This window comes from Esox lucius, chromosome 20 (assembly GCF_011004845.1).
Source record: "Esox lucius isolate fEsoLuc1 chromosome 20, fEsoLuc1.pri, whole genome shotgun sequence".
Taxonomy (NCBI): Eukaryota; Metazoa; Chordata; class Actinopteri; order Esociformes; family Esocidae; genus Esox; species Esox lucius.
Genome location: NC_047588.1, coordinates 43,617,057 through 43,634,525, shown reverse-complemented (window position 1 = coordinate 43,634,525; position 17,469 = coordinate 43,617,057). Strand labels below are relative to the sequence as shown.

The 17,469-nt window shown below is 46.0% G+C and overlaps 1 protein-coding gene across 7 annotated transcripts in view; it reads left to right on the top strand.

Annotated features, from left to right (window-relative positions):
* The window catches only part of myo10l3 (myosin X, like 3), an 84,203-nt gene that overhangs the window by 36,106 nt on the left and 30,628 nt on the right, over positions 1-17,469 (top strand). For all 7 annotated transcript variants that reach the window (XR_004574900.1, XR_003777586.2, XM_034288850.1 and 4 more), the window contains exons 9-18: positions 2,568-2,697; positions 4,190-4,308; positions 8,013-8,159; positions 8,767-8,867; positions 10,196-10,262; positions 10,399-10,491; positions 11,036-11,104; positions 11,820-11,902; positions 12,371-12,479; positions 13,511-13,591. Coding sequence is in view for 5 of the 7 variants with exons in the window: in XM_034288850.1 (XP_034144741.1) it covers positions 2,568-2,697; positions 4,190-4,308; positions 8,013-8,159; positions 8,767-8,867; positions 10,196-10,262; positions 10,399-10,491; positions 11,036-11,104; positions 11,820-11,902; positions 12,371-12,479; positions 13,511-13,591 (999 nt within the window). In the remaining 2 variants the exon portion in view is untranslated. The remainder of the gene's footprint in view (positions 1-2,567; positions 2,698-4,189; positions 4,309-8,012; positions 8,160-8,766; positions 8,868-10,195; positions 10,263-10,398; positions 10,492-11,035; positions 11,105-11,819; positions 11,903-12,370; positions 12,480-13,510; positions 13,592-17,469) is intronic.

The following is a 17,469-nucleotide window of genomic DNA, read 5'->3' as shown; positions in this document are numbered from 1 at the left end:
ATTTATATGGCATAATTGCTACTTTATTAGGTACACCTATCTCGTATCCAGTTTGCCTCCAGAGCAGCCTGAATTATTCGGGGCGTGGATTCAACAAGGTGCTGGAAACATTCTTTAGGTGTTTTGGTCCATGCTGACTTGATAGCAACGCCCGTCCCATATGCCGCAGCTCCTGCTGTGAACCTGCTGTTCCTCTGCTGGACTGAGACCTGGGGACTCTGCAGGTCGTTGGAGTAAACCCAAGTCACTGCTTTGGCGGTGGAGACTGTATGAGCTGACGGGTGCTTGGGTTCATGTGGTTTATGTCATATTCTGACCCCACTGTCCCAGCAGAGCATCTGACCCGACCAGGTCCAGAGCCTGCTGGTCTTCTGTTCTACCACATCATTAACGCTGTTCTACCTCATTATTATTCATGCTCTAGTGTTTGGTCAAACAACAACTTAACCTCCAAAAAAGTTGAAAAGGAAAGTTTTGAGTGAGGAACAGACATATTCGATTTGCAGTGGTCTCTGTATTTTACCGTTCTGTTCCTCACTCAAATCCTTCCTTTTTGACTTTGGAAAGGAAAGAAAAAGGTGCAGTGGTCTCTTAATTGTTTCCGGAGCTGTATGTAACCGTGTTGGTTACACTGGCCATGCCGTACCTTCTTAATTCTGCCACCAGAGGGAGCCATGTTCTCTTATTAGGATCTATATGTTTCTGAGATCGCTCCTACTGTGCAAAGTTGTTTAATAATGAGCCCTGCAGTTTAAATCATGTATATATTTTGGATTGCATACATTTAGAACCTTGCAATTATTTGTTGTGGGAGGGTATAAGGTGAGCCAGTAGATTGCTGCAGAGGATTAGGTAGTCATGGTGACGTTAGGGCCAGATAGGACAGTTTGCCAGGACACCTGGGTTAAAACACATACCATCATGGTAAGTACCATGGGATGTTTCCTGTTGGATGTAGAGAGCTATACTGTTGGATGTAGAGAGCTATACTGTTGGATGTAGGGTGGTATACTGTTGGATTTAGGGTGGTATACTGCTGGATGTAGGGTGGTATACTGCTGGATGTAGGGTGGTATACTGCTGGATGTAGGGTGGTATACTGTTGGATTTAGGGTGGTATACTGCTGGATGTAGGGTGGTATACTGCTGGATGTAGGGTGGTATACTGCTGGATTTAGGGTGGTATACTGCTAGATGTAGGGTGGTATACTGCTGGATTTAGGGTGGTATACTGCTGGATGTAGGGTGGTTTACTGCTGGATGTAGGTTGGTGTACTGCTGGATGTAGGTTGGTATACTGCTGCATGTAGGGTGGTATACTGCTGGATGTAGGGTGGTATACTGCTGGATGTAGGGTGGTGTACTGCTGGATGTAGGGTGGTATACTGCTGAATGTAGGGTGGTATACTGCTGGATGTAGGGTGGTGTACTGCTGGATGTAGGTTGGTATACTGCTGGATGTAGGGTGGTATACTGCTGGATGTAGGGTGGTATACTGCTGGATGTAGGGTGGTGTACTGCTGAATGTAGGGTGGTATACTGCTGAATGTAGGGTGGTATACTGCTGGATGTAGGGTGGTATACTGCTGGATGTATGGTGGTATTCTGCTGGATGTACGGTGGTAAATTGCTGGATGTAGGGTGGTATACTGCTGGATGTAGGGTGGTAAATTGCTGGATGTAGGGTGGTATACTGTTGGCTGTAGGGTGGTATACTGCTGGATGTAGGTTGGTATACTGCTGGATGTATGGTGGTATACTGCTGAATGTATGGTGGTATACTGCTGGATGTAGGGTGGTATACTGCTGGATGTATGGTGGTATACTGCTGGATGTATGGTGGTATACTGCTGGATGTAGGGTGGTATACTGCTGGATGTAGGGTGGTATACTGCTGGATGTAGGGTGAAATTCTGCTGGATGTACGGTGGTAAATTGCTGGATGTATGGTGGTATACTGCTGGATGTATGGTGGTGTACTGCTGGATGTAGGGTGATATTCTGCTGGATGTACGGTGGTAAATTGCTGGATGTAGGGTGGTATACTGCTGGATGTAGGGTGGTATACTGCTGGATGTAGGGTGGTATACTGCTGGATGTAGGGTGATATTCTGCTGGATGTACGGTGGTAAATTGCTGGATGTAGGTTGGTTTACTGCTGGATGTAGGGTGGTATACTGCTGGATGTATGGTGGTATACTGCTGGATGTAGGGTGGTGTACTGCTGGATGTAGGTTGGTATACTGCTGGATGTATGGTGGTATACTGCTGGATGTATGGTGGTAAATTGCTGGATGTAGGGTGGTATACTGCTGGATGTAGGGTGATATTCTGCTGGATGTACGGTGGTAAATTGCTGGATGTACGGTGGTAAATTGCTGGATGTAGGGTGGTATACTGCTGGATGTAGGGTGGTATCCTGCTGGATGTAGGGTGGTATACTGCTGGATGTAGGGTGGTATCCTGCTGGATGTAGGGTGGTATACTGCTGGAGGATTGACTGGCAGGTTTAAACTTGTCTGAACTTAGTAGCTTTCTCATCTCTCTGTGTTCTGTCACTTTGCCAGGAGGCACTGAAGGTGATGGAGTTCAGTGAGGAGGAGATACGTGACGTCTTCAAGCTGCTGTCTGCTGTTCTCCTGATGGGAAACATCGAGTTCATGACTGCTGGAGGTGCACAAATAACTTCTAAAGGAGGTGAGAAGAGAAGAGAAGGGAGAAGAGGGCCTCAGAATTCTTTTGTTGGTTATTCATTACCTGCTGCCTGCAGTCGTCAATAACATTTTGACACGGGAGTGTCTGCTGTCAATATTCATGTGAAAAGGATCATTATGAGAAATAGAGAAAAGGTTTAAATATATATTTTTTTAATCCAAATTATGCCACATTTGAATTTCTCATCAACCAAGAGTGATAATATAACAGCTGCATCGTTCATAGTTGTCGACTTCTCATAAAACAGAGACCCCCCCTCCCGCTCTCAGAGACCCCCCCCCCTCGTTCTCAGAGACCCCCCCCCTTCTGCTCTGAGACACCCCCCCTCCCGCTTTCAGAGACCCCCGCTATCAGAGACCCCCATCTCCCTTCCCGCTGTCAGAGACCACACCCTCCCGCTGTCAGAGACCCCCCCACTCTCAGTGTCCCCCTGACCCCCCCCCCCCCCCCCCGCTCTCGCTGCCTCCAGCTTCCAACAGAGAAACGTTACTGTAGTGGAACAGGACGACTAAACATGCCGCAACATGTGAAGACTTTTTTTCCATGGATCTGATCTGACGTCATAAACAAACACAGACTAGATCCAGTGATAATTCCAACTGGAGAGTCATTAATTATATAACATTAATTCTAAAAGTAGTTGGAACAGAGTTAATGTTATTCTTACCCAGGGGGGCAAATGCTGTCAGGCGTTCAGTGACAGCATTTTACACTATCTATCTGTTGCCTGACGATCTGTCTGTCTCACTCCCCAGTGGTCAGTAACATGTCTGTCTCTCTCCCCAGTGGTCAGTAACATGTCTGTCTCTCTCCCCAGTGGTCAGTAACATGTCTGTCTCACTCCCCAGTGGTCAGTAACATGTCTGTCTCTCTCCCCAGTGGTCAGTAACATGTCTGTCTCTCTCCCCAGTGGTCAGTAACATGTCTGTCTCTCTCCCCAGTGGTCAGTAACATGTCTGTCTCACTCCTCAGTGGTTAGTAACATGTCTGTCTCACTCCCCAGTGGTCAGTAACATGTCTGTCTCTCTCCCCAGTGGTCAGTAACATGTCTGTCTCACTCCCCAGTGGTTAGTAACATGCCTGTCTCACTCCCCAGTGGTCAGTAACATGTCTGTCTCACTCCCCAGTGGTTAGTAACATGTCTGTCTCACTCCTCAGTGGTCAGTAACATGTCTGTCTCACTCCTCAGTGGTTAGTAACATGTCTGTCTCACTACACAGTGGTCAGTAACATGTCTGTCTCACTCCACAGTGGTCAGTAACATGTCTGTCTCTCACTCCACAGTGGTCAGTAACATGTCTGTCTCTCTCCCCAGTGGTCAGTAACATGCCTGTCTCACTCCACAGTGGTCAGTAACATGTCTGTCACTCACCCCATTGGTCAATAACATGTCTGTCTCTTTCTCCAGTGGTTAGTAACATGTTTGTCTCTCTTTCCACAGTGGTCAGTAACATGTCTGTCTCTCTCTCTCCAGTGGTCAGTACCGTCAGTGATCTTCTGGGTCTGGACTCATTCCAGTTGTCTGAGGTTCTGACCCAAAGGTCCATGATCCTGAGAGGAGAGGAAATATGTTCACCTCTTACAGTAGAGCAGGTAAAACCCCACCACACTGCTACACCCTGACTGGCCACGCCCCAGTGCCACACTCTGACTGGCCACGCCCCAGTGCCACACCCTGACTGGCCATGCAACAATGCCACACCCTGACTGGCCGTACCTTAATGACACACCCTGACTGGCCACGCCCCAGTGCCACATCATGACTGGCCACGCCCCAGTGCCACACCCTGACTGACCACGCCCCAGTGCCACACCCTGACTGACCACGCCCCAGTAAAATTCAGGGAGCTGTCACAGTAGTTGGAAAAGACAGCTTAACAATGTTGCCTTTTTCTCTCTAATTCTATCTAACTCCATTCAACTCCCTCTCTCCCCATACTGTACCTCCCCCTTTCTCTCCATTCAACTCCCTCTCTCCCCATACTGTACCTCCCCCTTTCTCTCCATTCAACTCCCTCTCTCCCCATACTGTACCTCCTGCTTTCTCTCCATTCAACTCCCTCTCTCCCCATACTGTACCTCCCCGTTCCCTCTACATTCAACTCCCTCTCTCCCCATACTGTACCTCCCCCTTTCTCTCCATTCAACTCGCTCTCTCCCCATACTGTACCTCCCCCTTTCTCTCCATTCAACTCCCTCTCTCCCCATACTGTACCTCCCCCTTTCTCTCCATTGAACTCCCTCTCTCCCCATACTGTACCTCCCCCTTTCTCTCCATTCAACTCCGTCTCTCCCCATTCTGTACCTCCCCTTTCTCTCCATTCAACTCCCTCTCTCCCCATTCTGTACCTCCCCCTTTCTCTCCATTCAACTCCCTCTCTCCCCATACTGTACCTCCCCCTTTCTCTCCATTCAACTCGCTCTCTCCCCATACTGTACCTCCCCCTTTCTCTCCATTCAACTCCCTCTCTCCCATACTGTACCTCCTGCTTTCTCTCCATTCAACTCCCTCTCTCCCCATACTGTACCTCCCCGTTCCCTCTACATTCAACTCCCTCTCTCCCCATACTGTACCTCCCCCTTTCTCTCCATTCAACTCCCTCTCTCCCTATAATGTACCTCCCCCTTTCTGAATCCCTAGCGTGACTTTGCACCATTTCCTGCTCTTTGTGTCTGATTCCTTGTACTGTAAAGCCCAGTGATAATGATCTGAGCAGCACAACAAAGCTCAGACAGAAGTTGACTTTATGTTTTCTAGGAGCCTGCGGAATGCTCAGTAGGAATATGGGAGATCAACTGATTTATTCTGTTCTGATCTTTAATTCAGATGAATAAGTCATTTCAGGGAATGTTAGAAATGCAACGTTTTCATCTATTACATTTAAAATCCTCAATCAGGCAATTCATTAGAAATTAAATATTCTTCTTTGAGTACTGCCCAAGGAATATCTCGAGGGACTGGCTGTTGACAGGCCTCTTCTTAGATCTGTCTGATTCCAGTAAAGAACCCAGAGGTTTTGGGCATGTGGAGGAACTCTGTGGGCAGGGCCAGTTCAAGGCATAAACGACATAAGCAGTCACTTAGGGCCACTGACCACTAGGGAGTCCAGGACTGACAAGGGGAGAGAGGGCCCAAAATCAAATTTTGCTTAGGGCCCCCAAAAGGCTAGAGACAACACTGTCTGTGGAGAAACTCTGTGGAGAAACTCTGTGGAGAAACTCTGTGGAGAAACTCTGCGGAGCAACTCTGCCGGAACTCTGTGTCGGAACTCTGGACGTCCACAATTTAGTCGGACACGCCCCCTGTTCTGGAGTAGATCAATTATCTTTGCAAACATTATCACAATATTAATAAACATCAAAGGGTATCAAAATTGTACCAAACCTAATTTAAACTGCAGCTTTTGTTGATGTAAAATAAAGACAAATCATGTCTCACCTTTTTTACATGAACTATGATTTTGTAACAATATTAAAGTGAGAAACATTAACAAAATAAAGTGCCTCACGCTCTTTGTCTCCCCCTCTGTCACCCTCTGTGTTTACTTCTCTGTCTCCCTCTCTCTGAGTCTGCCTCTCTCTGAGTCTGCCTCTCTCTGAGTCTCCCTCTCTCTGAGTCTCCCTCTCTCTGAGTCTCTCTCTCTCTGAGCCTCCCTCTCTCTGAGTCTGCCCAAAAGCCCAGAAGCCAAAGATTATTAATTAAATTTTATCATTAAACAAAGTAATCAATGTGTCATGAAGAAGATATTAAAACACATTTCTTGCAGCAAAGCTTTCTGCAAATCCCTTTTGGGTAAACCTAAAAAAACATATAAAATATTTAGGCTTTACACTCTGCAGGCGACTAGACTAGACAAAGAAAATGAACTGGATGGACATCAGCTGGTAATACTTTTTTCACTGTGTATGTCTCTCCCTTTGTGTGTGTGTGTGTGTGTCTCCCTCCCTCTGTGTCCCTCTCTCTCTCTCTCTCTCTCTCTCTGTCACAAAGCCCCTGTTAATACGCAGTATTAATTCTGCTGGACATTATCACAGCCTTAATGGCATCCTAGTTCATGTGTAATGCAAACCTTCAACCCTAACACATTGGGTTGTGTACAATAGGACTCCGGGTGTTTAACCCCCCAGTCATATCCTGGACAAACAGCCATTCTTCTGCTGTAACTCGGAGATCCGGGAGCCCCCACTTCTGTCCAGCTCTATTCTCCACTGAACGTGACTGCCGGTCCCACATCTGAAATACAGTCTGGGCTCATTGGGTCCTGTAATACAGGAATGTATGTAACATTCATGTAACAATACCAATCCACTGCCCATTTAAAAAGTAACACTTGTATATCAGTGTGTACTCCTACATAAAGATAATCACCTATTTAAACAGTAACACTTGTATACATCATCAGGGTATACTCCTACATAAAGATAATCACCTATTTAAACAGTAACACTTGTATACATCATCAGGGTATACTCCTACATAAAGATAATCACCCATTTAAACAGTAACACTTGTATACATCATCAGGGTATACTACTACATAATCACAAACACATCTGATTAACTATTAGGGCTAGACCGAACCAGTTCCTACCAGGTTCTGTGTCATGGGTGGGTACAGGACAACAACGTTTTCACTAGATATGTAATGTCATCATGCAATTATTCTTGTCTCCAGGGCTAATAACCTTGTCCCCAGGGCTAATAACCTTGTCCCCAGGGCTATTAACCTTGTCCCCAGGTCTATTAACCTTGTCCCCAATGCTAATAACCTAGTCCCCAATGCTAACAACCTTGTCCCTAGGGCTAGTATCGTTGTCCCCAGGGCTAGTATCGTTGTCCCCAGGGTGAATAACCTCATCCCCTTGGTTAATAACATTGTCCCAAGGGCAAATAACATGATCCCAAGGGCAAATAACATGATCCCAAGGGCATATAACATGATCCCAAGGGCAAATAATATGATCCCCAGGGCTAATAACATCGTTCTTAGGGCTAATGTCCTTGTCCTCAAGGCTAATAAACTCATCCCCAGGGCTGTTTTCTACTGACAGCACTTCAGGCAGGGATGTCCTCTATCGCCATTGTTGTTGACCATCATCATCATCAACTTGCCAGCTTACGAAGTGATGCGTTTTGACAGAGAAATTCAACAACCCACATATAGAAACATTCAGAACTGTTCCCTACATAGGCCACTACAGCTGGGAGATATTAAGGACATACCCCTTCTCCTGTGGTTCTGGGAGGGTCTGTATGAGAACTAACCCTTTCATTGGCGGATTGATGTGATTGACAGGCGGTGGACTCACGTGACTCGGTTGCCATGGCATTGTACTCACAAAGTTTCTCCTGGATCATCACCCGGATCAACCAGAAGATCAGAGGGAAGGACAACTTCAAGTCCATCGGCATCTTGGACATCTTCGGCTTTGAGAACTTTGAGGTATAGATTTAATGTCCAGTCAGGCCGTACTGTAATGTCATCTCCTTGTCAATCATTGTCACTTGGCTAAAAAATGAAAGCAATGAAGTTTGTCTTGGCCAGAGTTTAGAAAGACCCTGGGCGGGGTGAGGCTGGGTCTGTAGTTCCAGACCCTGGGCGGGGTGAGGCTGGGTCTGTAGTTCCAGACCCTGGGCGGGGTGAGGCTGGGTCTGTAGTTCCAGACCCTGGGCGGGGTGAGGCTGGGTCTGTAGTTCCAGACCCTGGGCGGGGTGAGGCTGGGTCTGTAGTTCCAGACCCTGGGCGGGGTGAGGCTGGGTCTGTAGTTCCAGACCCTGGGCGGGGTGAGGCTGGGTCTGTAGTTCCAGACCCTGGGCGGGGTGAGGCTGGGTCTGTAGTTCCAGACCCTGGGCGGGGTGAGGCTGGGTCTGTAGTTCCAGACCCTGGGCGGGGTGAGGCTGGGTCTGTAGTTCCAGACCCTGGGCGGGGTGAGGCTGGGTCTGTAGTTCCAGACCCTGGGCGGGGTGAGGCTGGGTCTGTAGTTCCAGACCCTGGGCGGGGTGAGGCTGGGTCTGTAGTTCCAGGGAACCATGTTTGCCCTCTATTCCAGGTGAACAGGTTTGAACAGTTCAACATCAACTACGCCAACGAGAAGCTTCAGGAATATTTCAACAAACACATTTTCTCTCTGGAACAGCTGGAGTACAACAGGTAGGTTACTGTCACAGCCTTTTAACAACTGTACAAAGCCTTATAACCACCATATAATGCAGAATGTAGAACAACTGTAACATTTCTCATAACACAATACTAAAAACCTCCCAGAAACACAAAAAAAAAGTACTAAAACCAAATGGAGCAGAAAACCAGAGTGGAGGACTGGGTGACTTGAAGGTTGTCAGGAAGATGTAAATATGTTTGTGTGTGTGTGTGTGCATGTATTTGTTATTGTCTGTGGGGGGGGGGGGGTGTTGAACCCTGGTTTACTGCTATTACGATTCAGACAAGCTGACAGATGTTTAAAATGGACCAGCAGGTTGGATACAGCCCATTTCCTCCCATGTACAATACACCCATTGTTGCTCCCTATCTCACAGTTTATGCCTGCGCGTGCATGTGTGTGTGTGTGTGTGTGTGTGTGTGGTTATCTTAGCCAATGTGTAGTTTTCTCTGTAGGTAAGAAATGGCTTAGCCTGTGTGTACACGTCTGGTGACCGCACTCTGTAGAGAAGTGAGCTGCTGGCATTAAGATCTCCTCCAGAGAGGAGAGGAGCTAGCTAGAACAAACCTACTCTCAGGCAAATATGACTTTTTTAAATGTTCTCAGAAGTAGAAAACATGAAATGTGCAGTGCTCTAAGAAAGACACAGTGTAGGGAACTGGTGGTACTACTCTTAATCTGACCATCCCACAATATTTTCTCTAATTAACAAACTAATCGGTGTACTTTCGTCACAAAACATACTGCTGGACAGTAGACCATCTGGTGAGTGGGGGGACCTAATTCACCCAGGTCTGATATAACTCACATTTAACTTCTAGAGACCGTGAGAGGTGGGCCAAGCAAACACAGATCAGACTGCAGGGAAACTCACTGTTCTGGACTGACCTCAGACTGCAGGAAAACTCACTGTTCTGGACTGGTCTCAGACTGCAGGGAAACTCACTGTTCTGGACTGGTCTCAGACTGCAGGGAAAATCACTGTTCTGGACTGGTCTCAGACTGCAGAGAAACACTGTTCTGGACTGGCCTCAGACTGCAGGGAAACTCACTGTTCTGGACTGGTCTCAGACTGCAGGGAAAATCACTGTTCTGGACTGGTCTCAGACTGCAGGGAAACTCACTGTTCTGGACTGACCTCAGACTGCAGGGAAACTCACTGTTCTGGACTGGTCTCAGACTGCAGGGAAACACAGTTCTGGACTGACCTCATGCTGAAGTGGAATCTCTCTGTTTGGGACTGGTCTCATGCTGTTGAGGACTGGTTTAAATGTTTTTTTCACTGTTTGAATGTAAATGTTTTTCTATGTGTCCACAGAGAGGGGATCCAGTGGGAGGCCATTGACTGGTCAGATAATGCAGAATGTCTGGATCTGATAGAGAAGGTAGTAAACCCAATCACTTCACTACTAGATGTCTGAACAAGGCCTTTAGTATTGGACACGTATCTGTGTTATTGTAGTTTTTTAGTCGGTATACTCCACTCATTCTTTCACCTCGTCTTCATCTTCCTCCCATCAGAAGCTAGGCATGTTGGCATTGATCAACGAGGAGAGTCGCTTCCCCAAAGGCACCGACCTCACCCTGTTAGAGAAATTACACAGCCGACACGCAGTGAGTACAAAACCCTTCTGGTATTTCTGCTATTCAGAAGTGAACACTTTCCTCCCCAGACAGTTTAGACCATAGCTTGATAAGTAGTTAACGTTTGCTGAAGGACAGTTAACCTGTTCTCTATCTCTGTCTGAAGGACAGTTAACCTGTTCTCCATCTCTGTCTGAAGGACAGTTAACCTGTTCTCCATCTCTGTCTGAAGGACAGTTAACCTGTTCTCCATCTCTGTCTGAAGGACAGTTAACCTGTTCTCCATCTCTGTCTGAAGGACAGTTAACCTGTTCTCCATCTCTGTCTGAAGGACAGTTAACCTGTTCTCCATCTCTGTCTGAAGGACAGTTAACCTGTTCTCTATCTCTGTCTGAAGGACAGTTAACCTGTTCTCCATCTCTGTCTGAAGGACAGTTAACCTGTTCTCCATCTCTGTCTGAAGGACAGTTAACCTGTTCTCTATCTCTGTCTGAAGGAAATATCATAAATGGGTTTTAACTATTCTTTCTCTCTGCCTGTCCTTCTCTCTCCTTCATTCATCCTGTCTGCTTAGACCAATCAGTACTATGTGAAGCCCAGAGTGACCGATCACCAGTTTGGCATCAAGCACTACGCAGGAGAGGTAATCACACTAATGAGATATGTTGAGTCTCTCTTATTATATCAGGAGGGGTAATCACACTAATGAGATATGTTGAGTCTCTCTTATTATATCAGGAGAGGTAATCACACTAATCAGATATGTTGAGTCTCTCTTATTATATCAGGAGAGGTAATCACACTAATCAGATATGTTGAGTCTCTCTTATTATATCAGGAGAGGTAATCACACTAATCAGATATGTTGAGTCTCTCTTACTATATCAGGAGAGGTAATCACACTAATGAGATATGTTGAGTCTCTCTTACTATATCAGGAGAGGTAATCACACTAATGAGATATGTTGAGTCTCTCTTATTATATCAGGAGAGGTAATCACACTAATCAGATATGTTGAGTCTCTCTTACTATATCAGGAGGGGTAATCACACTAATGAGATATGTTGAGTCTCTCTTATTATATCAGGAGAGGTAATCACACTAATGAGATATGTTGAGCCTCTCTTACTATATCAGGAGAGGTAATCACAGTAATGAGACATGTTGAGTCTAATCTGCCCTTTGTCTGCTGAGTTGACTCTCTCACTCTCTCTCTCTCTCTCTCTCTCTCTGTCTCTCTCTCTCTCTCTCTCTCTCTCTCTCTCTCTCTGTCTCTCTGTCTCTGTCTCTCTCTCTCTCTGTCTCTCTCTCTGTCTCTCTCTCTCTTTCTACCGCTCTACCTCTCTTTGTCTCACAGGTTTTGTATGATGTGAGAGGCATACTTGAAAAGAACAGAGACACATTCAGAGATGACATTTTAAATATGCTGAAGGACAGCAGGTGAGTTCAGCATAAATGTTTTTACTGTCACCTGGTCATCAGTGTGTTGTAGGTTTACTGTCACCTGGTCATCAGTGTGTCATATGTTTACTGTCACCTGGTCATCAGTGTGTCATATGTTTACTGTCACCTGGTCATCAGTGTGTTGTAGGTTTACTGTCACCTGGTCATCAGTGTGTCATTTGTTTACTGTCACCTGGTCATCAGTGTGTCATATGTTTACTGTCTCCTGGTCATCAATGTGTTGTATGTTTACTGTCTCCTGTTCATTAGTGTGTTGTATGTTTACTGTCTCCTGGTCATCAGTTTAATGGTAATAGAGTTCAGAAGGTACATGTACTCAAAACGAGAAGAAAGAATAATCCAAGATTTGCTTAAAAAGTATAAAAGATGAATATGCAAAGTGTTACAAATGCAGAAATGATGCAACTATATTAATTATAATGCAATGCTCCATGTCTGCTGCAGGCATGACTTTATCTATGACCTTTTTGAGCGTGTGGGGAGCAGGAATGGAGAGGAAACCCTGAAGATGGGGACTGCCCGACGAAAACCCACAGTCAGCTCACAATTCAGGGTGAGAACCCTAATCCCTGAACTCTTACCCTAACCCAGCATCATCTCACAGTTCAGGATGAGAACCCTAATCCCTGACCTCTAACCCTAACCCAGCATCATCACACAGTTCATAAACACTGAGAGATAATCATAGACACCTGGAGTAGATGAACAGAATAAACACAGATGTTAACATGGACACCTGGAGTAGAAAAACAGAATAAACACTGAGAGATTATCATAGACACCTGGAGTAGAGAAACAGAATAAAGACTAAAAGAGATTGACATAGACACCTGGAGTAGAAAAACAATAAACACTAAGGGCCGGTTTCGCAGACAAAGAGTAAGCCTAGTCTAGTAGTAATAAATCAAGTTCAATAGAAAACTCCATTGAGCTTTTTTACTCTTAGACCAGGTCTAATCTGTGTCTGCTAAACCGGCCCTAAAAGAGATTAAAAACAGATTGGAGGGAGAGTGAAACAGACACAAAACACTTAATTTACATCAGTTCTCTCCTCTTTTATGTTTTTCTTACTGACAAAAGAAAACAAAAGTTTTCTTACTGACAAAAGTGTGTTTCTGCTTGGACAAGATTTACCATGTGTATGCCTTTATATATAACTACTAATAAAGCTGAAACTTTGTGTCTGAAAGAGAGCAGCAGTGAGACTCTGTGTCTGTGTGTGTGTTTGTGTCTGTGTGTGTGTGTGTTTGTGTGTGTGTCTGTATGTGTGTTTGTGTGTGTGTGGCGTATCCTCATTACGGGATAGGGGTGATCAGATTTAACCTGTAATTTGATTGGTGTGGATGAAATCTGTCTGTCGTCCCTGGACTACCACTCCGACAGCTGGGGATTAACTGTCATCCCCAGACTCATCCCCAAACTATTCAGGACACCTAGGGTCCCTGTGTCAGGACAGACCTGCCCAGAGACAGCTCGTCTGGTTGGATGGGTAGAAATAGGGAACATAGATTAACCTTCACCTACAGAATGTTCCACAGTGCTGAGAGGTTGTTGTGGTGATGTGTTGCTGTCATTGTTCTGCAGGACTCTCTCCATTCCCTCATGAACACACTGAGTGCATCCAACCCCTTCTTCGTCCGCTGCATCAAGCCCAACATGGCCAAGGTTGGTTACATTAACACTGTCCTCAACACTACACCAACACTATCCTCAACACTACTCCAACACTATCCTTAACATTACACCAACACTATACTCAACACTGCTCCAACATTATTCTCAACACTGCTCCAACGTTATCCTCAACACTACTCCAACGCTATCCTCAACACTACTCCAACGCTATCCTCAACACTATACCAACGCTATCCTCAACACTACACCAACATTATCCTCAACACTATACCAACACTATCCTCAACACTACAACAACACTATCCTCAACACTATACCAACACTATCCTCAACACTATACCAACACTATCCTCAACACTACACCAACACTATCCTCAACACTATACCAACACTATCCTCAACACTATACCAACACTATCCTCAATACTACACCAACACTATCCTCAATATTACACCAACACTATCCTCAACACTATACCAACACTCCTCAACACTATCCTCAACACTACACCAACACTATCCTCAACACTATCCTCAACACTATACCAACACTATACCAACACTATCCTCAACACTATACCAACACTATCCTCAACACTACACCAACACTATCCTCAACACTACACCAACACTATCCTCAACACTACACCAACACTAGCAAGCAAGTTTATTGTATATAACACAATTCAATGTGCTTTATAAAGAAAACGTGTGTGGTTTAAGTTTGAGTGCCCATTCATAGACACGTGAAACGAGAAGTGTTTTTAACCTGGATATATAAATGTATATATTCAGGGCACGTCTAAGATCTTCTGGTAGTTTATTCCAATTGTGTGCTGCATAACTACTAAACGCAGCTTCACCATATTTAGTTTGACCTCTTGGCTCGTTGGTGTTTTGGTGATACATGGAAGACCAACCACATATTAGACAGGTGGTCATAATGTTTTGGTGATACATGGAGGACCAATCACATATTAGACAGGTGGTCATAATGTTTTGGTGACACATGGAGGACCAATCACATATTTGACAGGTGGTCATAATGTTTTGGTGACACATGGAGGACCAATCACATATTAGACAGGTGGTCATAATGTTTTGGTGACACATGGAGGACCAATCACATATTAGACAGGTGGTCATAATGTTTTGGTGACACATGGAGGACCAATCACATATTAGACAGGTGGTCATAATGTTTTGGTGACACATGGAGGACCAATCACATATTAGATCAAGTGTTTTTTACATGAACTGTAGATTTACTGAACTTATTATTTGAAAACTTATATTTAAACTCCTGCTGGAGCTGCTGTCCCCGCGACCCGATACCGGATAAGCAGATGAAGATGAGATGAGAGATATTTAAACAGACTTTATAAACTGCTCCCTCTCTCAGTCTCTATTAAGTGTGTGGAGGCCTTACAGCCTACTGTTCTCATTGGGGGCTTCTGTCTCCCTGCGTGTTTCAATGTCTCTTTGCTTTATTGGCGTATTGAAATATATTCCCAAAGCACAATGTTTCTATTCTCTCTCACACAATTCTCCTTCTCATGACTGTCTGGCTCCATTCTCCTGTCTGAGGCTGTCCCAAATGGCACATAACATAAAGTGTGCCACCTTTCAATGAGACCTAGTGTACAGTGGTTCACTATGTAGTGAATAGGGCTTAATTTGGGAAGCACCCTCTGATCCAGTAAGGAGCTGCTATCAGGACAGTGTGTTCTGAGTGTTCCCCAGCCTTCCCTGGTTCTGTGAGGACTCTCTTTGTGCCTGTGTAACAACAGCCCGCTGCCAGGACATTCTTCCAGCACAGGGCCTCTCCTTAGCTAGAGGTCAGGGGTCAGGAGTCAGGGCTGAACAGTCACAGCTGCAGCGGGTTGTGGGCGGGCCGTTGTTACACCTCTGATCTGCTGACTGCCCTATTGGAGGAATGCCGTCAGAGAGTGATTGGTGGTCTGTGGCCCTCAACAATCCTAGATGACATTTAGCACATGATGAATAGAAGTACATTTCTGTAGAAAGCTGGCACCACAAAGCAGATACAGATACAGATTTAATGTAAGAGCATGATAGCACCCCCTGTCCTGTTACAGCGTCTCCTCACACCTGTTAAAACATGACAGCACCCCCGCTCCTTTTACAGCACCTCCCACTCCTGTTACAACATGACAGCACCCCCGCTCCTTTTACAGCACCTCCCACTCTTGTTACAACATGACAGCACACCCTGTCCTGTTACAGCACCTCCCACTCCTGTTACAACATGACAGCACCCCCGCTCCTTTTACAGCACCTCCCACTCTTGTTACAACATGACAGCACACCCTGTCCTGTTACAGCACCTCCCACTCCTGTTACAACATGACAGCACCCCCGCTCCTTTTACAGCACCTCCCTACTCCTGTTACAACATGACAGCACACCCTGTCCTGTTACAGCACCTCCCTACTCCTGTTACAACATGACAGCACACCCTGTCCTGTTACAGCACCTCCCTACACCTGTTACAACATGACAGCACCCCCGCTCCTGTTACAGCACCTCCCTACTCCTGTTACAACATGACAGCACACCCTGTCCTGTTACAGCACCTCCCACTCCTGTTACAACATGACAGCACCCCCGCTCCTTTTACAGCACCTCCCTACTCCTGTTACAACATGACAGCACACCCTGTCCTGTTACAGCACCTCCCACTCCTGTTACAACATGACAGCACCCCCGCTCCTTATACAGCACCTCCCTACTCCTGTTACAACATGACAGCACACCCTGTCCTGTTACAGCACCTCCCACTCCTGTTACAACATGACAGCACACCCTGTCCTGTTACAGCACCTCCCTACTCCTGTTGCATCATGACCCCACCCCCATTACAGTGTAACAGCCCCCCACCCCATTACAGTGTAACAGCCCCCCACCCCATTACAGTGTAACAGCCCCCCACCCCATTACAGTGTAACAGCCCCCCACCCCATTACAGTGTAACAGCCCCCCACCCCATTACAGTGTAACAGCCCCCCACCCCATTACAGGCCTCTCTCTGTGCACACCTCTGCACCTCCACAGCTTCAGCTTAGCCCCTACCCACACATGGAAATGAGAGTGGCCACCTTCAGGAAGGGGACCTAGTTCTAACCACTCCCCTGTCCTCTGATTCAAACCCCTGATAAAACAGTGGTGTGTGTGTCTGTGGTGTGTGTGTCTCTGTGGTGTGTGTGTCTCTGTGGTGTGTGTGTCTCTGTGGTGTGTGCGTCTCTGTGGTGTGTGCGTCTGTGGTGTGTGTCTCTGTGGTGTGTGTGTCTGTGGTGTGTGTGGTCAGGGCTTAACTGTACCACACTGACATTGTTTGCTCTACTTAGATTTCGTTCCACGTCTCTGAACTTTTGGGGTTTACAGGCACACATACATACACACACACACACACACACACACACACACATATACACACACACACACACACATACACACATTCACAGACAGACAGACACACACACACACATACATACACACATTCACAGACAGACAGACAAACAGACACACACACACAAAAAATAAGCGAACCCTAACCTGTAATGCCTTAACTTAACCCCTACCCTAATTGTAACTGTAATTCTAACCCTAAATGATTGATGGTAAAACCTGCACATACTGAGCAACACCGACACACACCGTTAGCAACACAGACACACAGACAGAGAGAAACAGACAGCCAGTGAGATGTGAATGGTCTAGGGCATTGGACTGTATTATTACTGACTGAATAGAAGAGTTAACCCAAGTGGGTGTGGTACTGTGGCCTTGTAAACTCCAGAAGTGTTGTATAGTCATTATAAACTGGTTACTGATGGAATTAGAACCTGCAATAACAGCATAGTTCTGGGGACTGTACTTCTGAGTAC